Consider the following 26,632-nt stretch of genomic DNA (forward strand, 5'->3'; position numbering starts at 1 on the left):
AGTGTGCAGACACTCCTGTCTGGCACAGCAGAACCGGGTGCTTCGCTTTGAATTAATGCCGACCACGTGCCAGGCAAGCAGATGACTCCCCATCACCAGCTATTCCTGCAGCGAGCTCCGCGCGTCCCCTTGGAAGTGCCGGCAAAAAAGGCCCCGTGAGCTGCCACTTGCATGAGGGGTCAGCTCTCTGCTGCACGGCTGGGTGCGTGCATTCGGTGAGCAACCGCGGCTCGCAGGTCAGTTGAGGATCTCCTTGTAGGAACACTCAGAGCCTGGCTCTCCCCTTTGTGCAAGCTCCTATATACCCAGTAGAGACAATCCCATGCGGTATCATTGCCTGGATGTTTAATATCCATAGGAGCTCGGTGCTTCACCCACAGAAGTGGACATTTGCTATTACGTATCAGCAGCAGAGACCACCAAAGCTAACAGGAACAGTCAGGGGCCAGGAGAAGAGCTGGTGCACAGCAGAGCGAACAAAGAAATGCTCTTTTCTGCCCAGTGCCCACATCAGCCCCTGGTATCTGGTTTGTGCTGAGCACACTCACAGCGAGAGACACCAAAGGTCCTGACAAAGCATTAGCAAGGTGGTATGATGAGGGATATCTCCCCGTTTACCAAAGTCTAAGCGCTTTGGAAAGATAATGTCTATGTTAGCTCAAATGAGGTCCTCCAAATGGGTGGAGATCTTTCTCTGCACTCTGTACTTCTCCATCTGTGAAAGAGGGAAAATGTTTCCTCATGATACCTTAGTGGGGCTAAAGGAGGACAAAGCCATGAAGGGTTGGGAAGCACTCAGATACCAGAGTGACAAGTACCAGAAGAAATGCCCCTAGAAAATGACTCATCCTGCCTCTGGAGCAGGCTTTCAACAGCATGCAATAAACTAGGCACGGGGCCACCTGCTAAACCACCAAGACAGATTATTGAAAAGCTGTGCGTTGAGCGAGCCCCTGCACAACCTCTGTGGCACGGCAGAGTGCAGGGGAGGACGCTGGGGTGCACCCACCCGCCCACCCACCCGCCCACCCAAACCACGGCTGGGCTGCTTGGGCCGGAGGCTCACTCGCGCTGCTGAGGTGTCAAGCGAGGAAGAAGGAGCTGAGCCATGAACTCCCCTGAGAAGAAGAGAGAAGTGGATCCCCACCTCTTTGCAGGGACTTTGGGAGCTCGTGGCTGGAGAGAGGCCATCTTTGGTCTCTCTTTAGTAGGAAGGCCCAGCAAATGGGGACAAGAGGAACGAGGACAAACCCAGCACCCAGCGCAGAAGAGCAGACTGATAACAATTTCCACTGCGTTAGCACTTTGTCTACTGAATCTTGGAGTCAGATACCAACAGACTGCAAGAGCAAATGAGTTTGGTTATCTTCTCTTGCTGACTCCAACAGGCATGTTGCCTAAGACTTGGCTCCTGCTCCTCGGCAGCAGGCTTTTGTCCACATCATCAATCTACCGCAGACCACATCACAACCCAGCAAGACACACAGTTTCTACAGCAGAGCGGTCCGCGGGCAGGATTATCAGGTATGTGGCAAGCCTGTTCCTGCCAGAGCCAGCCTTTTACCCGCAGGAACAAGAAATTCACTCATGGAACTGAGAGAAAATAATAATAAAAAGGGGTCAGGAGGCTGTCCCAGGTCACTCGGCATTTCTCCTGTGGATCCAAGCTCCCAGCTACTAGACAGAAATGCTCCTGGAAATTCCTGCTTCCATTTGCTCTAAATATCTGCAGTACCTGCTGTCCCTAGATTTTATCATCACAGCTTGCATATGGGTTTAAGGCAGGAGTCTGAGCAGAAACACCCCAGACAGCGCCTAGCTGCTCTGAGCCAAAGCAAGGCAGCCATCCTGGTGTTTTGGATGCATCCCTCTAGGTTTCCCTTCGCCTGCCATCCCCACCAGGCTGCTGCCAGCCAACAGTGCCATTGCCTTCTGTCCAACGTGCCACAGCAGCCTCAGCCCCTCTGCTGCCCTGGCAAGAGCAGGCGGTGGGCTTGGGACATATACGTCTCTATCTGGGTCCCCAGGTGCAAACCCAACCCCAGGCTTCCCTTTGCTGACTCCTTCTTAACCTCGAATTAAAGCAGAAGAATAAATCAGCTGAACGATCTGCTTTGCAAATTCATAGGCAAGGCTTACAGACCGCAAGCAAAAATGAGGAGAAGAAGAGAAAGCAAGGCCGAGAGGATGGCCAGATGTCCCTAGCAAGGGAAAAATCCTCCTGGAGCTGGGCATCTGGATTTCACAGTTACCAAACACCAGCAGTCACCACCATATGCTGAGCAGAAAACACAAACCTGTTCCACACCCCCAGTGACAGAAGAACACATTGGCAGATTGAAGAAGCTTAGCAGGATTTGGGGGAAAGTCCTGAAACTCTCTCAGCATAAGGCATCTGCTAGCAAAGACCTTATCTGCACCAGAAACGAGTCCTTTCCTTCCCCTGGTGACCTTCCCTCCTACCTGGATGAGACGTGTGTCTTCTCTGCGGGTGTCTCCCCTTGCGGGAATTTGGAGGTGTCAGAAGCCCATTCCTGACCTGGGGCCACCTGCAGCACTGCACTTGCTATGGCCAGATCTTCAAACCAGGCACTGTGTCCTGCACAGCACAGCAGGGTCAGTTGATTGTGGCTACCAAATTGCTTGTTTCTGCACTGTGTGTTGGTGGAGGAGGAGGGGAGAGCAGGGAGGGAAAGGGAGCTGGATTTGGGTTGTGGGTGGGTTGGAAAGGCAACGGGTTTTGTCTTCCCGTTTTGCCTGCTCCTTGTCTCTCAGCTCTTGTGCGTACGGCTTTGTTACGTGTGAGCAGTCATTGCTTTCAGTTCCCAGGAATTCAGTTCTATTTCTGCTTTCAGAAGCTCCTTATCAAGCTCAGTTCCTAGCAGACTAAGAATCAAAGGCTCTGCTTCCTACCATTGGATTTGCTCAATCTTTTCTTCTCCTTTGTCTGACCAGGTGTCCCCTGGTGACACTTAACTTACCCAACCAGCCCTCCCGAGGAGTTGGATGACTTTCAGAATCTGTCGACCATTGCACAAATCTTGAAGCTCGTGACTACTTGCGTAACATGGGATGCAACCTAATGGAGATAACAAACCAATCACCCGTTCTTCTGCTCCCTGCATATCCAGATGGATCACTCCCGAACATGACAAACTGGCAACAGGAGTCTGTGTGCAGGACCTGCCAGAAGGTGAAGCAACACGTGGAAAAGCTGCAGTAAGGAATGAGAATTCAAAGCAGTGAGAGTGATCAGAGGTTGGGGGAACATGGAAGAAAAGCCACCCCAGAATTAAGCTGTTGCTGCCCAGGGGATTACTATTCTTACTTATCAGAAATTCCCAGAACAGGGTGGTCCTCAGTTAATGCTGACTGGTCATTCAAAGTAGCCTTGATAAATGTGTTGCTGCCAGAGGACAAGGATGTGTTGTAAACAAGGCCGGGTGTCCTGTTATGCTGCAGGACATAATCCCAGCTTGTGTACTAGTCCTCTATCATGTTTCAATTGCATGATATGTGCTGGATCTACCTGCCTGCTGTGGATCTTCCCCCCTCCACCACTGCTCCCAAATCCTTGACTATCATTTAAGAAGATCCTAATAGAAAAGTGGCAAAGCTGGTTTTGTACAAACGGAGTTGGTGGAAGCTACTGGTTCATGCTCTTCCCAGTCAAAAATTATCTTCCGATGATGGCGAAAATCCCATTATATCCTACCATTGTGAAAAATAAAAGTTTTAAATATTTATCGTGTTCTTTTTTTCCCAGTTAAAGAAAAGCCTGGCTTCCTTTGCTGGGCATATTAAATACCTTATTTAAATAGCTGAAAACAAGTAGCCCTTTAAAGAAGTACCTAACATGCACAGCCACAGAAGAAATTACTTAGTCTCTGGCCGAGGGCTTTCTATGAGCTTTATTTAATACATATGAAGGACTCTGTGTTGCTGTCCCTATCACACAAGGCAGATTCCACCGTGGACTATATTTGGTCTTGCATGCCTATCTTCTCCATAGTTTTACTTACCGTTCTTACAAAGGATAAACAGACAGCAAGTGCTTATGCATTTTGAAGAGCATATTTCCTCGTACTCTACAAGAGATTTCTTTGAATACCCTTTCATCATTTGCAATTGTGCCCTTGGAAGTTTTAGCAATATTTGTTTCAGATAAGTTTATTTTTGTATGATTGATTGAAATCTCAAGCTGCAATTAAGAAAATTGCAGTGAGAACCATTAAAGGGATAGCGTCATTTTCTCCCCTTTCCACTAAAATGTCAGGTTTCAATGTCACCGCAAGATAACCCAATCGCGTGCTTGTACACCGTTCACCCGGGCTGGAGTAAGCGTAAAACCGTCTGGAGTACTAATTACAAATGACTAGAAATAATGACACGCGGCAGAAGGAAAATGAAAGGCCCCGCTCCTTATTACTTAACCGCCAAGGTGTATATGCGCAGTAACGCAGGTTATTGTAAAGCAGCCTATTTAGTAAATATACAAACATCCATCCCCACTTGTAGATTAGCTTCAGTCCCTCCCCCACCTTCCTCTGTCTCTCTGCCCTTTCTTTCTCTCCAATTATAAACCAGCACCAGGTTTTCTCATCAGCCATCTCCATGTCTCCAAATGGCTTTTCAGTGTCAGGCCTATCAGGAAATTAACTCATCATGCAGTGACAGCTGCTAATTTTTTCCCCTTACATGTCAGATGGATCGCCTGCTGAAGCTAATAATGAATCACCAATCCCTGATTAGAAGGTGCTTCCGAAACATATAACTGCCATCTGAGCTAACTTTTTTCTTCATATAAAATGATATCACCCTAGAGGAGTAGAAAACGAATTGTATTCTTCAACAAGATAGAACAGGGGTAGGCTGTTTAAGTGAGCCGTGTGCTATCTTAAATTATGGGCTAATATTGCACAGTAAAATAAGTGAAAACTCGCAGCTCTCTCTTATTTTGCCAAATGAATGACCTTTTTTTCTGTTACTTAATCCTCTCACTAGAACTAACTTTGTTTCAAATTTCAGGAGTGGTTTTGCCTTTGTTCTTCTCTCTTTTTTTTATTCTGTTTACAGCTTTTGTGCTCAGGAAGTCTACTGAGCAGGGAATGTTGGAAAAAAGCCCCAGAAGCGGCTTTCTGAAGCCTGTGCCTACCACAACACCAGCTCCTTGTACTGCTCTGCCAGTAGCTGCAACCCCATCTCTCCATCCCCGTGATTTTCTGAAGGGGACTCACCTGCGTTTTAAGCTCAGGTTCAGTTCAGGGCTAGCCCAAGGCACAAGAACTTCGACACACAGAGATTCCTACAGCGATTATACAAGCTGAATCCGCTGCCCAAAAAGATCCAAATATATTTCTTCCAGGACTCACAGCTAACATTTCTGGTATTAAAGCAGCATTTATAAATGACAGCAGCGCTTGCAGCACTATGCACAATCCACATGTGCATACCTTAGCGCATCAACTATTGGCTCTGGCTCATCTCGCTTCCATAGCGAAGTGCAGCTGGTAGTCAGGCAGAATGGTATGTAGCTGTGGGCACTTTGGGTTGTGTTGGGTTTTGGGTTCTTTTTGTTTTGTTTTTGTTACAGGAAATATTTCTCTAAATATAGTTTCCAGCTATCTCTTATCTCCTGTTTCTCCCCAAAGATGGACCCTGAATTCAGGGGCCAGGAGACACTGCCTCAGGAGGTGTATATCTGATTCTTAAGAAATGGCGGGTGAAACTGCTTGCCAGAAACATCTCTTCTTCCTCTGGCTTTGTTTTCATTTAGGGTTTTTTTGTTCACCTTTGGTTGTTCTTGGGTTAGGTTTTGGTTTTTCTGTGTTTTTTTTTTTTTTCCCGCTGCATGCTAGTTCATTGCTTCTTAAACACATTTTTACCTGGCTGGCATCGTCGCAGTATGACCCAACTTTGTTAATGCTTATTCAGAATGGATAACAAAGAGGGAACGAAGCCAATGGCTCTGGCAGTCAGAACATCAGAAGACGACCAACTGACATGGGAATACTGCACTCTCAACAACCGCTTCCGTTACAGCATAGCCCTTAATTTCGCCGGGAAGCAAGCAACTGAAGGTGTTCAAACCAAAGAGCAAAACACACTTGTAGGAGTGAACGGCTGCCTGGGCTATACACCTTCCTAGATCCAACCGCACAAATTCTTCTGCCGTGCTCTGACGGCAGACGCTACCTGTGGCAAAGGGCTCCCGCAGCCCCTGAGCCTGCCCCACCACGCCACGGGCGCCTCGCCAGCACCGTGCACGGCCACCCTGGGGGCTCAGGTCCTCTTCAGGTGCTGCTCTACCCTGAGCACCTCCGCTGCCTTCTTCCCTGCTGCCCAGGGCAGGGGAAAGCTCGGCAGGTCCACGGAGCGATCCAGCTAATCTCCTCCCAGTTTACGATACGGCACAGCGCCAGGAGCTCAGGCAGGGGAAGGAGACAAATGCCAGAGATGAGTTTCCTAAGCCAGGGGAGAGATCTGCCGTAGCCTCAACTTTCCGTGTATGGCAGAGAGCATTTTAGCATGGGGTTGAGACAGTGCGTGGAGTCCTTAAGCAGGCTGTCTGCACGGGAATGAATGTCACCCTTGATTTCTAATGTTACATTTGTAGGGCACCAATAAGTTAACTTTAAAGTGCACATTAAAAAGAAGAAGGAGGGGAAAAAAAGAGCCCTAGAAAAATATTAGCTTTCCCGATCAGGCTGCACTCAGTGAGAAGTATCGTTAACCTGAGCTTCCAGGTAATTACAGCACACGGTAGGTTAGTGAATCCTTTCCAATGCTCCCAAGCACAGGAACACCTACCACTGGTTTGGTTTTTTTTTTATGCAAAGGTCTGCTCTTTTCATTGTGCATACAATGTGATTGCTGGTTTGACACTGCAGGCTACACTGGTTTTATGAAGGATTAAATGCCACCTGAGACATATTTATCCTAAATAAATCACAAATGGTAAACTGCAGCATGTCAGTGTCAACACCCTGTACTGCAGCAGAAAGGTTAGCCATACAGGACTAAGCACAGCGAAGAATTAGCATCCAAGCTGCAAGACCACAGGGCTACAGTTAACAGGAGAAATGATCAAGAAGAAATATTTCCACTGAAAAACATTCCGTTTTTTGAACATCTGTGAGAGTCTTGCAGAGGGCCATCATTTTGTAAAGGTCACCTTTTTCCTGATAACAAACGGGAGTTGATCCTGTCACTGTTTGCTGAAGACAGTATTTAAGAGTAAGTGAACAGCCTGTCACTTTTAAGAAAGATGAGCAAGTCAAACTCGGCTAATTATGAATCTCGATGTCGAACTTGAAATTTACTTTTTTGGGGGTTTGACAAAGACACAACCTTAATTCCTGGAAAATAATAAAATTTAAAAAATAATAATAAAAAGAGATGAAAAGACAGCGGGATCTTATAGCCCCAGAACGAAGCACCTTTTCTAAGCAGCTCTATCAGAAAATACATTTTTAAACAGTTGCTTCAGGAAGGAACTATTGTTTTGCCTCACCCCAACTTTCTTACAGTTGATAATTTTAAGATATTAAACATGATAGGAAACCCAGTTATCTCTAGAGTCAGCATGGTTTATACCCTAAACACTTACACAATTATATTAAGCATGCATGAGGCACACTTCAGAAATTAGATTCTTTTATCTTTATCTATCTAGCGAGCTAGAGAAAGGAAAAGAGAAAAGAGAAAATGCACAGACATAACAGATAGCATTCGTTTGCTCCTGCTGAATGCCAGTTCTGTTTATTGCTTAATATTAAAAATCATGATGCTTCATTTTAATGCTAACATTTTATTTGAAAGACAAAAAAAATAATCCCCAAACCTTGCCAGTTTATATTTTACATTTGTTTAAAGAAACAAAAGCAGTTGTATCATGGAACAAATCTTTTCAACAAGAACTTGCATTGACCAATTGCAGTATATCCACAAGTAAATAACTGACATTCTGGACTAAGCAAGAAATACAAGGTCACCTTTTTTTTTTTTCTACTTGTTAATGTCAATGTCAGAATTTTCTTTAAAAACCCCCATAACATTTCAGAAGTTGCTCACAAAATGAACTGCAAAATGGTATTTATATGAAGCACTATTTATAAGAAAAACAAAACACTGACAGTGACAATATTTTTTTCAAAAAATGCATTTCTTATGTAGGACTCTCATCTAAAATTAAGTGGAAGTTACAGGCATCAAGTTCTTCTTCCTGAATATGTATAACTGAGAATTTTCTGAAGTGTAGCTTTTTTGAGCTCTTCTTTAGGGAAAGTCCTATGTGATACCACGAAAGAGTAAGCTACTATGAAAATTTCGATTTTAGATGCAAAAAATACTTACTTTGATGATGTATTTTTAGCCAGGGATATTTTAAAGTAAGATTCTAGAAAGCAAAATGTCACCTGTTCTTCTTTAAAATGAAGAAGGGCACCAATTACGGTATGTAAGCTTACCTGTTCACCTTGTTATTATGGGGTTTGTATTTTTGCTTATTTATCTGCTCACAAAATGTACATGTAAGTGGAATTATTTTACTCCTGTGATTATGTTAGACAAAAATGACAGAAGGCAGGGAATTACCCTGAGATAAAGTAACATTTAAAAAAACCCAAATGAACAACAAAGAAAGCAGTGATCAGAACAATGTCTACTTTGGGGGGAAGGGGGCTTTTTTCCTCTTTTTTACCCTAATATGCTTGTTTTATAATAATCCCATATAATAATTCTTAGAGCTATTATAACAAGATTGTACTATCTTTTTCAGGGAACTCCTCCTAGCAGCTGACCTTCACCTCCCGCAGGGCGCGTATTTGTTACCTGGCTAGGAGGATGTTCTATTGAGAAGGTTTTACAGGAAGCGTTCTAGGAACACAGTGCTTCCATGGATCTGGTAATTTCCAGCTTTGCCCTGCATCAAAGCCTAGGAGATGAAGCTCTTCGTGCTTCTTATACTTCGTTATCATCTCTCTGGCCTTGAATTACTTGCGAGCCTCCCTCTGTATAAATGACCATGCTTGTTAACTCTTCTGCTCTATCAGGGGATACGGCTTCTGTTTTTATAGCAGTACCAGCCTGCAAAATCTCTTGAGGTCCAGCTGTCTCTATCACAGCATGCGAGTACACACCAGGCTCATCCTGCATGTCTGGTGGCAATTCTGTGACGATGTAGTGCGTTGCACCTTCAGAGAAGTCGCCACCAGAACCCTGAACCATGGCTTGAGCTAATTCTTCTGTAACGATAATCTGTGATATTTCTCCATCTGACTCAACTAAATCCATGTGCTCGCTCTGGACACTGAGCGCGTGGCTACCACCTTCCTGCATAATTATCTGAGAGCCTTCTCTAGCTACCATATGCACAGTCCCTTCCTCATTTACTATGACCTGAGTGACACCTTCTTTCATCAGCTGGTCGGCTGCAGCCGTATCACATACAGCAAACTGTAATACTCCTTGGACCATTTTCTTGAAGGCAGCCTGAGCTCTCTCCTGAGATGCAATTATAGCCGATGGGTGCATGACCCGCGTCACTACTTCCATAGGTTCGGTATCTTCCTGAGTCTCTTGAACTTCATGGAACATTTGTATTTCTTGTCCCTCTGCATCACTGGGAACGCTGGGCGTCTCTGGGTTTGGCATTTGCAAGAAGTCTTTGTGACTAGACCTGCATCTGTCGAGGAGTCCAGATTTGTTTTCCACTTCACCCAGCTCTGTTACAGCACAAAGCAGGGCATCTAATGCCGAGGAGGAGTCTGGAGGATGGACCGTAGCTTCAGAAGCATCTAAAACTTCTTGTCGCATTATCTGCTGCAGTACGGTGCTACCGGAGTCAGGAACCGCATCTATTCGAACGGCTTCCTCCATACCAGTTCCTGTTCCTTCAACCACTACCACCTGTGTTGCACCATCTGCTAACTGCTCGGTAAGTATCTGCCCTGGAACCATACTGCTCACGTGTGAGCCATTTTGATTTGTAGCTATGACTTGCCCATCTTCTGTAATATGGACCACCCTGGCCATCTGACCGGCCATTGCTAGAGTCTGAAGGGTAGCCGCTGCTGTTTCTTCCACAGAGGCATCAATTGCAAAGTCGCCATCGTATCCTTGAATAATAATAACTTGTTGAACTTCTTCAGGTGACTGTGGCTGTCTTCTACTGCCCCGAAAGACCTTCTCTTTAACTGGAGAAACCTCTCCCAGTGCTGCTGCAGTAAAAGGACTTGTAGTTTCCACAAAGGTTGCTCCTTGCCCCTTCAGTCGGCACTCATAGGACTTGGATACAATGCCTACAAGATAAAACGTGCTGTTAACATGATATCATGGCAAATATCAGTTCATTACTTTAACAAATTGTAGCTTAAATGGAGAAAAAAATCCTTGACAATTTTTAGATTTCACTGGCAGAAAACACAGATAAAATGAGCAAGTGAACAAAAACAATTTGCATGTTTTCCAAATAACATATTTACAGGTTGAAATAATTGCTGAGTTTAACAATTCTGCAGCCTATTAACAATTTAAATGTGTTTTAAAAAATATGCTGTATAAAAAAGCCCAGATAAATACAGTATACGGTTAAAAGCCATTAACACATCTTTTATAGAAGATCCTATCGGTGATATTTCAGTACTTCAGTAATGAATCTTAGGATCGTGTATTACATTAAACATATCTGGGTGTGAAAAACTGTGGCTGATCTTCTTAATATCCTGCTTTTGTTGGCGAGGTAATTGCCATGCTGTCATTTTGATGCCATTGTCTTCCCCTTCATTTCCCACCTAGCATCTTCTCCAGCACACCTGACTGACTCAGTCACTAGCCTAGTTACCTGGAGAAAACACTCGGTGGATTTCTTACTCTAAGTGGGGTATTCTATAAAATATCATCCAGAGAAACCTCAATTACACTTCTTAATTATTTCTACAGGAAATCAATTAACAGATTAAAATCCCTGTAACATCTACATTCCAACTGCTTGCTTTGCCACTCGGTCTGGTTTTGGGTCATTGAAGATTTCCTTCTCGGTTCTCATCACTAACAATATAGCTTCACCAAAGCAAATGGTCCCCACAGCCGCACGAAGTCAAGCCCGCCATCCTCAAAGCACGGCCTCAGGATTGCCTTCAGCATTTTTGGCAAAGCATAACTGAGAGCATCCTGTGACCAGCTTTGTGGATAAGTTCGTGGTAGAACAACTCTAGCACTCGCTGCTTCCCCATGGCAGTGCCATCCTACAACTCCTGCAGCTGCTGGGAGGAGAGCTTTGGGCCACAACCAGTGGACACAGAGAGAAGAGTGGGTCCTGGATGCTGAGAATGAGGCGGGACTCTAATGCCAGATGGGCCTTGGGAAGGCTGATTAAGTCCATGCTGCCGAGACTACCCACACCCATGCTCTAGTTTCAATTCACCTACACAACCTGAAATCACATCTCTGGAGTAACAGGTGTAGCATCTTCTCACTGACACACATAGATATGCCACTGCTTGTTTGGGATAAAACAAGCAAGAAAAAACATTGATTTTACAGTCAAATTTCAGGCTAGCACTGTACTTTCCAAGCCACCAAGACACTTCTAGTGAACCACATGCTCCCTTGAACTCAAGAGACCAAGAAAATTATACTAAAGCTGGCCTAAGGGGGCTCTTTTACCCAAAGCATAGAGCTGTCAGGCCCTGATCCCACAGAGAACCAAACTGGGCTGTAAAAACCAGAGACTCATTTGCTTAAAGGTAAGTTCACACTTAGGAGCAGTGTTACTCCGAGACCGAGTACTTGGCATCTTGCAGCCTCTAGCAACTTGATATGCTAAGGTGCATATCAAGCTAATATTCCAAGATAACACCAATGCTTAAAAGACTGGGCTCTTGCTAGCATGCATGCATCTATCTATCCATCTGTCTATCTATCCATCTTTCTTTTTTTCTATTACAAAGCTTCTGGTGGAGAACCGTACTGTGAAGCACAAGAAGTAATTTTGTTACGCTGAAAGGCTGCAAATCACCTTCACAAGTCTAAACTGACGTTATACAACTTTCTCCATCTTAGTTTGCAAGGCAGGTTATCTTCGGAAAAGAAAATTAACAATTTAAACCATTAGAGTGTTTCCAAGTGATGCTGCATGATAAATCTGGCACATGCAATTGAAGTACATTTTGTCAGGCGTAAGTGAGAAGGAAGCTTACTCTGGTACGACTAGTTCTTATCCCCACTTTTCCTGTGCTCTCTGTAGGCACTGACACTCACAAGACCCCCCAAAGAGCAGAAAAATAGGAAGGGGAAATCAACATAAAATGACAATTATCTTAGCTCCTCCACATTTTACAATAGAGTAGAAGTAATTAATTCTCTCAGGAATCTTGCTTTGTTGACATGATAAAAGAGGAGCCTGGCAGTGATGTGGCACAAAATCAAAATAACTCTACAAATCATGCATTTTCCACCGGATTTCAAAATCAAAATAACTACGATCATAATTTTCACACACGCACAGCAAAATCATGACATCTTTCCCCTAAGATCATGATAATTTATGTACGGGATACAGCATCACTGCACTGAAGAGAAGCTCCGGTCTAGCGAGGGGAAAGAAAAAGGAAATTCATTCTGTTTTCACCTCCTCAAAGAAATGCCGTACCCGTGAATCCATGCAACTCCAGTCTTTGCTGTGCAATTGAATGGGAAGTCTCCTGGGTGAAGAGCTATCCGGTGAATCCCTCGCAGCACTGATAATTATGCCATTCTGACTGCTTACTTAATCTATTTGAATCCAGAGGTGAGTTAAGCCACTTCCTGACCATTAAAGTAAACTACATGGGTAAATACTGCTGTCACTAAGGGGTGTGATGAAGCTTAACTACACCAACATCTTAACCTCAGCTCAGTGCAACCCCAGCTATTCCATCACAGTTCATAAATGCGATTGCAGGTCCATCTTTTGATTCAGCAATTTAATAACTTCGAGTGCTGTCAGTACTGCTTTGAAAAATGGCTCCTATAAAATGTAACAGCCTCAATCAGATTGTAAAAGATTCACCCACTGAAGATTCTTCCATTTCAACTATAATGAATTAATGTTGAGCTGTGTAGAAGTTCAAGTGTCATTTAAACTAATGTGAATCTACTGTAACTTTAAATTTTAACTGGACTATGACCAAGAATTTACTGGGAACATCAACTTCAATTTTAGTGATTTTTCATGGTAAATATGAATTGCAGATTTTACTGGTTTTCTTTTGTTTTAACAGTGAAAAGCCAAGTAGGGAAGATATTTAGAAAACAACATATATTGAGGCTTAGCTGGTATTTCGACTTCGGAACAGTGCATTTCTACAATGGAGCACTGCTGTCCAACACAACATTTGTAGGAATTTTTAGGCATTTAGGGAACATGTCACATTATGGGACTGTATGTAGCAACAAATCATGTTGTCCTACTAAATCCAGCCTGCCTCTCGCCCCCTCTTAGAAACGGCTAAAGAGAAGGGGTAAGTGTTGGCTGACATGGCAAACATAAGCTGCAATACAAGCCCACATTAATATTAGGAAAAGTGGACTTGTTGCTGATTGCATGTCATTGCGAATTAAAAAGACACACAAATAGGCATTAAAATGACAAAATATAACGATACGAGAGCTCATATTCAGACAATTTGTAAAGAGGTGTTTCATATCTAGGGGTGCAATGATCACAGAATTGGTTTCTTTCCAAGAAGTCTGTCATTTCAGCAGAGCCATTATTTATCAGTTGGAGTCCTGAGCGACTGTTAGTTTTTTATTTGAAAATGTCAGGATTTTTTAGACATTAAATCCATATTCGCAGGTTATTTTAATTCTCAGAGACCACGAACTCCCGAAATAGGGCTAGAAGAAATGCTTTGATGTTTAATGTGCTTCTGGGAAACTACAAATAGGGCTTAGTACCTTTTTCCCTCTCTTTTACTCAATACCTGACTTTCTTTTGTGTGTCTGTTTTATTCTTTTGTTACTGTCATCATTTGTTCCCCACAGAATAAATACCTTATTCTTTTGTTAAGCTTACATTTAATTAAAATGTACAGGATTTGTGCAGTAAACTCGAATGAAACAAATAAAACAAGGGCCCCCTCTCTTGAAGGCATACGTTGTGAATGAAAAATGTCATTACAGACTAAAAAATTTTGCAGTAAACAGGGCCTACAGAGAGAAGTTTCCCCCGTAATGACATCCATAAAATACACAAATGGCACTTTTAGTACCATCCTGAATATGGCATTTTCTGTGCTCTACACACAATCTAAATGGTTTGATCATAGAGCATAATACTCCATTGGGTTTATAGAACAATCAATGTTCCATAAAATGATGTATTTATCCAATAGTAGGCTCAGCAGTTACTGGTGTATGACATTGTAGGACACTGGCTTTGTACTGTTCAGCAGCACACATGCTGGCTGTAAAACTTATCTAACACTACTTCAACAACTTCATCTCATCTGTGTCAAGTAATTTGTTGAAGCCTCAGCTTGGTTTAAAAAAACTTGTAATAAAAATTCATAGAATTTTCAGGAGAATGAAAGCTGATGACAATAGAAAGGTCACATTGTGGCGCCAGTCGCGGGGTCGGGGGTCAGCCGCAGTTCTAAAACAGAAAGTAGATTTCATGCATCGTGTAGCAGATAAAGATGGCATTAAGGAGACTTGTCTCAGAAAGAAATGCGTAATGCTTTAGGAAAGTCTGGGCTAATATTATATGTAAAGCACCACTTTGCACTCAGCCAGCAGCCTCTTTAGAATTCTAACCCTTCCTCAAAAGTTGTAGCAAGCGGTTGTGCATGGTGAGGCTAGGCTGAGGACATCCTTCACAAGGAGCACCTTTAGGACAAAGCAGTAAGTCATAAATGAAATAATCTATTATGACGACGGAAATGATCTGCATTTACACAGCAAGCTTAAACCAGCTATTTTTCCTTTTCTGCAAAAGTTCTAGGAGGCCTGATTTATAGCACCCTATTCAGCAACACTTAATTTTTCATACTTTGGTGATTAGGTATGTTATTTATTGACACGTATGAATATTTGGTATCTACTAAAATGCAATGAATATTAAATACTGTGAATGCAAAGAAACATCTTTTCCTTCAATTAAATACAACCTTCAAGGAATTTAAAAGATATAGAAAATTCAACTTATGTTGGGCCACCGATTTTTTTTTTTTTTTTACTTTAAAAGTTATTGTCTATGTGGCAGTACAATATTTTGAATGGTACGGCAAGTCCACCATTCAAATTTACAAAGAAATAATTTAGGCCTTGATCAAGCTCCAAGTTTCTGCTCTTTTTTCTTTCCTTTTTTTTATTAATTATTTTTGTAATGATCTCTAATTAATTAAGTGCAATCTAAGAACTGTGGCATAATGTCATAACTTTGGGATTTCCTTGATTTTCGGAGGCCATAATAATAAGCCCCATTTTTCAGATATCCGTTCCTTAGCCATAGTAAAACTATCCTTTCTCATTTGTAAGGTTTATATGTGCAAGCAATGCATGGGCCAGCATTTTCTAAACCAGCTAGTTAAGCTACTAAATAAGACATTGTGAAGGCTCATTCATGTCTTCTGCTAAAGGAAAGAAAATAGGATGGGTCAAACCAAGAAGTGAAATAAATCAGCAACCCAAAATGGCTCTGTCAGAACTATTAAGTCCACAAAGGCAGCAAATATTTGTAAAGCAGTACAAATAAGTATACCTACAGGGGACTTAACCACCTCCCTGAGAGACATAAAAAAAAAAATAAAATCCACTATTGACACCAAGTATGGAAATCTCAAGAGATACCAGTGCCGCAAGGTTTTTTTCCTTTCAGTACGCTATTACTGTAAAAAGAAAATTAAACAACAAAAACAATTCCCAAATAATGTTCATAGTTTATTTTATACTTAGAAATCCAGTAATGTCATGTTTCAACGCTGAAACTCAAAATATCTTTGTCTTCTAGCTTTGTCCTTAACCACTCAATCATGTTTAGAAACTTCAAGGTCTTGTAAGAATTGCTTGAATAAAGGATGAAGTTTTAACCTTTCAGGTATCTTAAACAAAGCAGCAAATGCCCTTTTAACTTCCTTAAAATGGAAAAGGAAATATTTTTGTAATTTTTTTTCTTTTGAAAAACAGACTGAAATTTCATGCTTGTTATTTTTACCTCCCACACCTTAGAGGACTATGTCAACAGCAACAAAAAGAAACAAAAGACAAAACAACACCAAAAGAAATAACTGAGCCATTCAGTTGGGGTGTTGAGGCAGTTTGTTTGGTTTGGTTTAGTTTCCCTCCAGTGTCCAATTAACCTTTGGGAAAAGGCCTTCTCTGTGAAAAATTTCAGTTTCTCTTTTCCTGCACTCAAGGTCAAAAAATGAACACTATAGAGCCCAGTGTTATAGAAGCTATGCAAATAAAAAATATACATACCGAAACTCCCACTGATCCTAGCAAACACATACAGTGTTAACGTGCAGATTTTACAATTGCCTAACCTGCGCAGCAACCGATTTTCTTGTTGACTACCTTTCCTCTTTACCCACTTGCCACCATGCAGGCTTGTCTTCTCAACTCCTACGTGTGAGCAAAAACCTCGCTGTGGCATATACAGCAATTACCTCTATGGGCAAGCAGCATTAGGAATGTATCTGGAGTATTTTAGCTAGCTCTTCCAGTGCAATTTAGCAGCTGGAGATGAGGATAGCCAGCCTGGACATTTCTTGGCAATCCAGCTGCAAAGGCTGCTCTGGCCCTCAGTTTGGGAACAACTGACATTGATGCTACACGGATGCACTTTCTCTGTTTTATCCCCCACAGTGCAACTGGAATGTGCCTTTTTAGCACTTCTAAATCAGAATCCCAGTTTCAAGAGGTACTGTTCGTGCTTGGTCAAAGCGGAGATTTCTGCTTACTAGGCAGACAGAACACATAAGCTGATAGGAAAAATAGTATGAATGCTAATATGAGAAAATCAGGGGAAAAAACCCCACAAGCTCTGCTCATAAGGAAAATGACCTGGATTTCTGAAATAGGTCTAGTCCCAGACAGTAACTGTTTTGTCAAGAAAGGCAAAAAACCCCCTTTTTGTCATTATTATCTCAGCAAGAGTTTTTGTTTTTCAAGAACATATACTTTTAGATCCTGGTCTTATAAACATTTGTTTATCAAAAGTACTGCTTACTGTCATAGTTAGCCTCAATAGTCTCAAAGGGACGAAACATGGTAGCTTGCATTATGCATTGTGTTTGCATAATCAGGCCCTTGGGATTAACAATTCTGAAAGTGGCTAGCCTTCCCTAACGTTTGATGTACATATACACACTAAAGAGAACAGACACTTGTAAGGGATACCTAAAATAAAACATCACGTTATTAAATGATCAAGCAGAAATTAAATTCTTCTGCATACCTATCAAATACGAGTATCGTGATTTCCTGTATTTATTTATTCTGATTTATGCACCCATTCAGTAAAAAGGAGCACCTGTTCTTTGCTGGAGGGCACATCTCAACCCATTTGAAAAGCACAGCAGTTTTTAGGGGGAATGTTTGGGAATAACACAAAATATAAGGTTTCCCTAGTTCTTTTTGTTAGTTAAGATAGCAGAAACTACCATTGCCAATGTGATAGTCATATCTGTATTTCATTTATAAATTCAACGATGTTACAGTGTATATTCATATCTTTCCAGAGTAAATTACGGGAAATAACCATTTGTCTTCATTGTAGACACTTTTGTATGTATAGTAGAAAACAAACCTCTATTCAATAACTGCACAGAGGCACCATTAAAATCAAATTTACAGTAAACAGAACCTGCAGCTGGGGTAAAACACTAACTGTTAGTATTTTAATTATCAGTGAAGCTTTCGGAGGTCTAACATCTGCTCATAGCCAAATGACAGCAGCTGCTTGTGTACACTTAAAACAATGTGAATTTCTTCTATAAATATTAAAATGAATTGTATGTTGTGTGTTCATTGTGGCTATATTCCTATTAGGCTGTTTAAGTATATAGGGTATTTTGAACTTCTTTCTTGTGGCAAATTCATAAAGGGCTGACCTCTTCAAAAGAATGAGAGGCAAAGACAGCAAAAATTCTTGAGTCTGTAAATTGGAAATGTTTAGAGACAGTACTAGAGGTCACCCTCTGCCAAGATGTTGCTAGTAAATGCTAACAAAACATCAGCGATAAGTTCTGATCATTGTGCACTATAGTAACTTCAAGGACAGGACTTCTCAGGATGCAAGGTGTCAGGAGTCTATGGGATGGGTTATATCAAAAGCTAACGCTCATCTAATAATTAAAGCAATTAATGCACTATCTTATCAGAAAAAAAAATTTTCTGTTTCAATAACCAAAGCATCAGAGGAGATGAGCGTACTCTCTTTCACGGACTTCATCAAAATCATACTGGAATAAGCCCTGATTCATATGATTAGAAATAATAAACTGTCAGGAAGAAGGAGCTATGCTGGGCCAATATGACATCAGTTAATTTTGCTAAAAAGGGCGACCTTCATAACTTAATTTTGCAGCTTTTTATCTGGACCCTGACATACAGTCGATACTTTCCTTTTTGTCTCTCGCCTGCTCAGCAATATAGGAAAGAAAACTGGAGGAGTGACATACGTCTGGTCAAACGGTAGAGGCTGGCACCATGAAAGAAAGAGAGCCTTGCAACCAGTTTCAGAAGAAAATAAGGGAAGGGGGTTTTATGGTTTTAACTTGTACAGGTTTTCAGTGGAGAAAGGTTAGATGCTTCAGCCTTACACGTGTAACCACAACATAGGATCAACCACCAGTAGAGCTGTCCCCAACACTGGTCCCTGGCATAAGATGAAGGTGAATTAATTATGAAGGCAGTTCCCAAGCTTCCGACATCAGATTTCCCACCCCAAAAGTCAGTCTTAGTGCAAGGGATCCAATAACTTCTGAGAAGGAGGGAATAGGGCTGGTTATAGGTGGTCCAGTTACAATGCAGAGGCCTTCTCCTGACAGCATCAAGGCTTGTCACGTCTAAAACGATGATCGTGGGGAAAGATGCTGATTTTTCAGCTCAGAGTCACAGGCTTAGCAGTAATGCTAGGATTACTTTGTAAGCGTGAAGCGGGGGTACATGCTGGTTCTGGGAAGTGGGATGGGAAGTAGAGGCTGGAGAGATGGGTAACTAACTCTTTTATACCACTTTCAAGGGTTGAGTTTGTGACAAAGTCTTCTTTTCATGATTCATCTCTGGTGAAGGATGGAAGCAGCATGTTGCCAGCATATCTTCAAAGGAAGAGCTGTTCATATAATTGACCCTTCTGCTGACAGAAATATATTTTCAGTGCTACTGATAGAGTAGTACTTAAATGAGCTGTCTTCCACTTCCAGTGTTAGAAGGCGCTAGGCTGTATGTAGATAAAACAAGACAGAAGACACCAAAGGTGGTGCTTTCTGAGCCATCGCTGAGCACTACCGATGCAGGAATCGCTAAATGGTGTGTGCGCCTGGGCTGCATGGGAAGTGCAGAGTAAACTGTTGCACTGCAGCTCTGCCAAAGCTCTCAGAAGCTCCTTATTCAAGTTGCTTCCACTTGGCTGCAAAGTTGTGCTTTCAAGATCTGGATAATTTTCATACTACTCTGTCAACAAAACTACCTAAGTTGTTCGTTAGCTAGAGGTAGAAATCAACAGCTTTTAGATGGCGTACGGAGTTAATACTAAATTGGGAGGAAGTGTTAACATCATTACAAAGAAAACCAGGATGTAACATAAGTAAAGACAAAAATAACAATGCAAGATTCAACTTGTGCTGCTGCTGCATACTAGCACTTGTGGAGGAAGTAAATATGCAAAAATGACATTCAGTGAGAGAGAAGTCCCTTGAGAACTGTAATGCTGAAGAAATTTAAAGAATGACAGTGTTCATCAAATTACATGTGAGTTTATGAAAATGTAAAACAGGAAAAGAAAACAAGCCAAAGCAATTTTTAATTGCATATTCAAAGGCACGTCTGCTGCACATTGTTCTGGTACAGATACAACTGAATTATGTCTTGACCTCTCTAGGGGAGGGATCTTGACTAAGGCATATTCAGAATAGTGAAACAAGAACTATTACAAGGCTGACTTGCAAGGAAATATTGAAGGTTTAAGTGCACATGTTCTGGCTACATAGTCTGCAAATGCTGAAGAAGGAGGAAAATTTTTGTCCCTTTTCGATCAGCATAACCCGATTTTGTTGAAACACTAGAACATTCATGCCATACTGCAGGAAGATGTTTCGACATGTTGAGCAACCAAAAGCCCATTCAGGTACCTTGCCCACTTCCAGGTGCCAGGGTGACAAAGCTCCCAGATGGAACAAATTGACTGCACAGTAGTTAGGATATGATTTAACCCGAGCCATCACCATCTGTACTGCAAATCCATACTACTATGTTCAGAGAAACATAGCATGCAATTCTGCAGTAACTACTTAGTTAACTTTTGTAAACAACTCCATTGTGAACTAAAGTTCACTCAAGACTGTGGCATCTTAAATCTTAAAAAGCCAAAGAATTTGCAATGACTGTCAATCATAGGAAGCATGAATCCTATTCAAATATGGACTAGTAAACAAAGCCTGTCACCCTGTCAGGTCATTTCATTAGCTCTTGTTATTTTTTTCCTTCCTGAGGCCCAATTTAGACTAGGAAAAGATGGAATATTTTAAAACTTACTAGTGATCACATTTTTCTAATATATTTTAAATGCCACTTAGCTCTTACTTCTGATAGCACTCGATAGCACCCATATATATCTGCCTACAACTGAAGCCAAATAATGCTTAACCCCACGTTAACTACATGATGCCAAGTGGTTTAAAAACACCATGGTTCCTAGTATACTTGTCTGTAGCATGACGCACAGTGCAGTGAATGCACTTCTTATTCTGCTGTTACATGGGACTTGCTACGGCATCGTTAGTGGTAACATAAGTGGACCCCGAGCACTTTTACTATTGCTGGAACTTAGCTCACATTTTTCAGTGCAGTAGACAAAATTTCAGAGGACGTTATAATCATTTTTGTGAAAGCGGTAAGGCTTGTGATAGGCGACAAGACAGAGACCAGATAACACCCCCACCAAAAAACCCAGCAGCCTGGAGCTAGATACCTGGAAGATCTGATTTTCAAAAACACTGAGAAACTAACAGCTCCTGCTGACACTTATGTTGAAGGGTTCTTATTTCAGCTACCTTTTTTTTTAATACTTCTTACTCTTTTTCCAGCTACTGTAGTTTAGGGAACTAACAGTTTCCTAACTTCCGGCACATAAGAGACAAAACGCACAGGAGGACTCGTTGTGGTCTGTCATTTCAAAGATGTGCAGATTAAAGAGCTTCTGAGCAGCCCATGGCATCCCAGGTTGAAATAGCTGCTACGAGTCCCAGGTAGGGCTTAGAGATTTTGTAGGTATATCCTTTGGTATATGTTCCAGTGCTCCAAAACCCATCGAGGTTCACCATTTCTTTCAGTGTGTCTCCAAGTGCCCTTAAAACATCATTCAGGTGCTTCTACTGAAATAAAAAGACTCTAAAGCTATCCGAACGATATTCTTTTCTTTATAAAAAGAAAATACACATATGAAAATGTATACAGACAGAACACAAATTCTGTCAGTGTCTAAAGAACCAGCTAAAGGAAGACCCAAATTAATGTATTTCTTCTTCCACATGGTTTTTAGGGTCTCTTTCACAATAGAGTGAATTTTATGGAAGATTTTTAGGTCTGTGTTCTCAAAGCTAATTTCCTCAATGCAGAATTAGGAAGCAAAATAAAATTGGCCTGCTTTCCACTAGTGCTAGGCACAAGCACATGCAAATGCAAACTGAACAGAACGCATTTAAAATCTAATAGCATTTATCTAACCATGTGCTTCTAAAACTGTATCTCCTGAATTGCTCACGATTAGTAATATATTTATCACTAACACCATAAAATGAAAAGGCATTATTCTAACTTTCCAGGCAGAGAAGTGAAAAACAACAAAAAGTGTGTTGCCAGGGTCACACAAGGATTCCCAGGTGTACTGAGTCCCAGCTTTATGTCTTAATCACAGCATTATCATTTCTTAGAAGAGCCTATTGTCAACTCCAAGAGTTGAGGTACTCCATTTACCCACAGTGAAGCACTAGTCACATCATTGCAATTTTCCTGATAATGCCCTGTCAATGAATCAACCCCATGTTCATGAGCAGAGAGGAGTTCAGTGTCCACGTATCCTATAATGAGGAATGCTGGGCTGCAATCTCTGCTGAGATTGTCATAGGTGTCCACTGATACCATCTGCAATTACAGAATTTTATGAGATGGAAACTGGTTCATTATGAAAAAGACTCAAGTCTACCAGCTCATTTCACAGATGTCAGATGGTAGACTTCCTGATCATCACAATTCTTGCAAGTGCGTAAGAAGGGGCCTATAGTTAAAGACTTTTGGGAATTAAGCATATAGCTAATGCTAAGCATAGGCTTACATGCTTTTCTAAGTTGGACCCAGCCTATGACATTCAAAACAGGGACTTAGAGTCTTTCATCTCTGCCTTACAAGGGCCAAACCAGCACTGCTTTTTCCCAGAGGAAGGCAGTCACAAAGTTAGCTAAAAATCACTTTTGCCCCCAGCCAAATATCTCTCTCTCAGACTTATTTCAGCCTGATTCCAACTAAGCAAAATGACTGTATGAACATGTTCAAAAGCATCGGCTGAATTCCATTTTGAATTGTCACCTACTCAAATAAATGCAGACATTCCTTTTAGAAGGCTAAAGTACATTATGTATAACTATACATTTTTGTAGTTTTTAAAATAAGTTTTATCGAAAACCTTCACTGCTACATTTAAGAAGAATGTCTAGAGTGGAAAATGTTGTTGATAAATCGTTCTTCTCACAGAGTAATCCCTCTCACATACATGTTTTTGCACTCTGAGACAATGATATACACACCTTCAAATCTGGTAACTATCAGCTTAAACATCTTCATTTCAGACAAGTCAGTCTATTTAAGAACACAGAAATTAAAACCATTCTCTAGGGACTGAAAGAAGTACAGATTTCTTCTGCAGCCATCAAGAAATGAAGCACTGTTTGCTGTAACATAGCCCCCTCCACCCCTTCCAAAATGACCCTGTTTCTGTTGGAGGTGAACCTTGCTGCATTTATTCATTCCCTTTTTAACAAGAGACCACAGAAAAATCCAAGCTAACAGAGTGTTTAGCAAGTGGACTTAAAACACTAACTGCAGGCCATAGTGCTGCTCCACGCTCTGGGTGAACTTTGATACTCTGCAGACCGAATGGAAGGTGCTGACGACAACCTCTACCGTCCTAAATATTAGGAAACCTGCTTATCTGAGAGGCTTCCTTTCTCCTCAGGCAACTGCTTCAAGTGGCAGTGACAGACACGCTCAAACCATGGTCTCTGGCCTTTCATATGTTCCTTTCACAGGCCAGTTTCCATAACAAAGATATACTCCCTCTTGGTCAATTTATCACAACCTCCCCGAACGCTTCCCCTCCCACACACGCACTTGGTATCCCCTCTGCCTCATCACGAAGAAACAGAACAAAAGCCCACCAACCACACAAAAATTATATTGTAGATTTGTAGATTAATGGGCTGATTCTGGCATCTCAATTCAAATGGATTTACAACCACTGTGTTTAGCCCTGTGTGATTTCAAATAGAATTACTTCTGATGAATTTGAATGCAAATTCACAAAGCATTAAAACAAACCATGTTTAAACTCATTGGTTCATCAGATGCAAATATCGTGCATTAAGCAGGGAATACCCATTCATGAAAATAATGAAAACTGACACCAATATAATAAAATCATTACAGGTTTATGGATTCTGGGACTTAAACAAGCCATACCCTTGCTTCTCCTAACTGATTAAATGCTTCTTTGCAGTTTATGTTTGATCTGCAATTCAAAAACAAATTAGTTCAGTCTTTGAGCCCAGAACCTTGGAAAATTGCTAGGAGGTTCTACCTCGGATTTGTCTGGGGAGAAGGGCCGGGTAAGGAGAGGAAACCGTGGGGGCAGGGAAGCTGGCAGTGCAATTGAGAACAGACAGCACAGGAGAGGAAGCAGTCAGATAAATCGAGGCTTACAGACTCTACCGGCAAGCATTCATAAAACCACCGCGTGAACAGCATCGTGCAGAACAAAAGGCAATGATGATAAAATTAGGCACTTTTGTTTTATAAAGCTGGCACAGATGGGCCTGTCACACCATGTGCTTCATTTTTATGAAGCCTCAACCACCTTCACTTTGCATCACGTTTGTAGACAAGGGGTTTAAGTGCGGTAGGGCAATGGATTGCCAATTATTTCTGGGATTGTCCCACGGCAAGCAAGCCAAAATGAATGCAGCCATGTTCTAGCTGATAAAGTAGATCTCTGGAGTTGCATCTAAACAGTATCTATACCGTGAGTCTTCCATTAATCCCCCTTGTCTAATTATCATGAACAAGTTTTTGTTTTCAGTTAGATGACAACAGCCTAGCTCAAAAGTTTCCAGTAAAATCTTTCTATCTAGATATTAAATTCTTCTCATAATGATGAGTTTTAAAACAGGAACACGTTCCTCACTGAGGCATGTAATGCTGATAATGCACTATATTGCTGCACAATCTATGCAGTATAAAAAGTTCTTTGCTGCACCATGATCTGATCCAATTTGTGTATAAATAGCACTTGTAATAAAAGGAAATGTAACACCAAGTTTTACTTAAATAACAACTCCAAAAGAGGTTGGGAGATAATGTAGCTAACACACGACAAAAAAATTAAGGGCAATTGCAATAGATCGTTCTCAAAATAATTTGGTTTCTCTTTTTCTTTCCTTTTTTTTTTTTAATCCATTCACATCTACATTAAGTATTTCAAACCGAAATATTTAGAGATTTATATGTTGGGATGGCTTGAGGGCAATTTGGTTCGTAGAGTTCAGGTACCATCTATATGTGCAGCAAACACCAGAAAGCCCAACTTTGAAAGTAACTTTCTCCATAACTTTAACCAGTCATCCCAGGAAAGCTCCTACTTCTGAGGACAGAGACGCTTGAGTGAAAAGATCTAAGTAGCTGTGAAGTCCTTAAGATCTACATTTTCAAATGTGAATGCCTTGAATTAGATACTCAAATCTGCATTTAAAAGACCATTAGACATTTCTACGAGGCAACACGCACTCCTACGCTGATAATGTAGCTGACACTGGGCCACAGGGGATTTGAGAAGCCTGGCTGCTCTAGCATTGCAGCAGTCCAGTACCCACTGTCTCCATCAGCTTTTATAGAGCCTTACCTGGCCAGCAGGTCAAGGACATCCACTCCTATGACAGCCCTGCAATTTGTATCTATAGCTTCGTTACCTCCAGCGCACAGCGCATGGAACAATACTGGTCAGAGGTTAACAGTAAAATCGTGGCCACATTCAGGACACGAACAAAATTCCCACTGACTCACAATGCGATTAATACAATTTTGGAGTAAAACAAACAAACAAACAATCTGGATTCTGCTCATTCTTCATCATTTAATGCCAGTGTTCTGAGATCCATCCTGGATTCCAACTGGCATTAAGATGCTGGTTAAAAGCTACCTAGTCCTGAATCGCCTGGGATAGTCACTATGTTTAACTCTGTTGCTCTTCCCACACCCTTTTTCATAAGCACAGTCAACGTAAGTATTTGGGATGGACTCAAAATCTCTGTCCCGTTTTCTTATCAATTCTGAAACTGGTCCTGAACCTAGACTAAAATAGCTTCTGATTACAGATATTTTCTGTGAATCACGAGGCAGGAGAGGACTTGTTTTTTCCTCATGACCTACTGGCTAAGTTCTTGAGTACTGCTGAGAAGCTGCTGTAGCATTAATTAAAATTTGTACTGGTTGAAGTGCTATATCACGAAACCTTGGCTTTAAGAGTTGCTGAATACCAGATCAAATACCACTTCGCAGTGCTACATGCATCTTCTGGGTTTTTTTTTCACTGCATGAATGTGGGAGAAACACAATACTCAAGCATAAAGGACCACCTTAATCTGCATTAGAATGAGATGTACGGGTATGTAGTAAGTGCCAATCTGAGCACTCAGATGTGGAATTAGGACCGTATATAGGCACTTATTTTAGAAAGTGGATCTCAGAGGATATATAGGGTTGCCCACTTAGCTTGGAAAACCCTGCTCCAGTTTTAAAAGCTACTTGTCACTGCAGAGCAATTTTGAAGCAAAGTGGTATGTTTGGTGGCCTCATTTGCATGACAATACCCAGAATGCTCTCCTAACTCACAGCTATTTCATGGAAGGGCTGATGCATTCAAGCTTTGAGAATAAACCCAAATCGTGTGGGTGTACCGGTGCATATAATTTTAATACTTCCCCCCCTCCCCGATCCATGTGCAAAAGGTAGAACTACTGAAGTGGGTAATCATTATAGGTAACCGAACTAACCTGTTCGTCATCAACATTTACTAGAAATCAAAATTACAAATGGTAGTTTGGCAAGTCTCTAGCACATTCACTGATTAGCTAACCATCTTGTACCCGCGTGTATGTATGTA

The 26,632-nt window shown here is 41.5% G+C and overlaps 1 protein-coding gene across 1 annotated transcript in view; it reads right to left on the bottom strand.

The window, feature by feature from the left end:
• Positions 1 to 7,730: 7,730 nt before the first annotated feature.
• ZNF407 (zinc finger protein 407) overlaps positions 7,731 to 26,632 on the bottom strand; it is a 351,046-nt gene continuing 332,144 nt past the window's right edge. The window contains exon 9 of the mRNA XM_069778852.1: positions 7,731 to 10,301. Within this exon, the coding sequence (XP_069634953.1) occupies positions 8,962 to 10,301 (1,340 nt within the window). The 3' untranslated portion in view covers positions 7,731 to 8,961. The remainder of the gene's footprint in view (positions 10,302 to 26,632) is intronic.

Source organism: Haliaeetus albicilla, chromosome 3 (genome assembly GCF_947461875.1).
Source record: "Haliaeetus albicilla chromosome 3, bHalAlb1.1, whole genome shotgun sequence".
Classification (NCBI taxonomy): Eukaryota; Metazoa; Chordata; class Aves; order Accipitriformes; family Accipitridae; genus Haliaeetus; species Haliaeetus albicilla.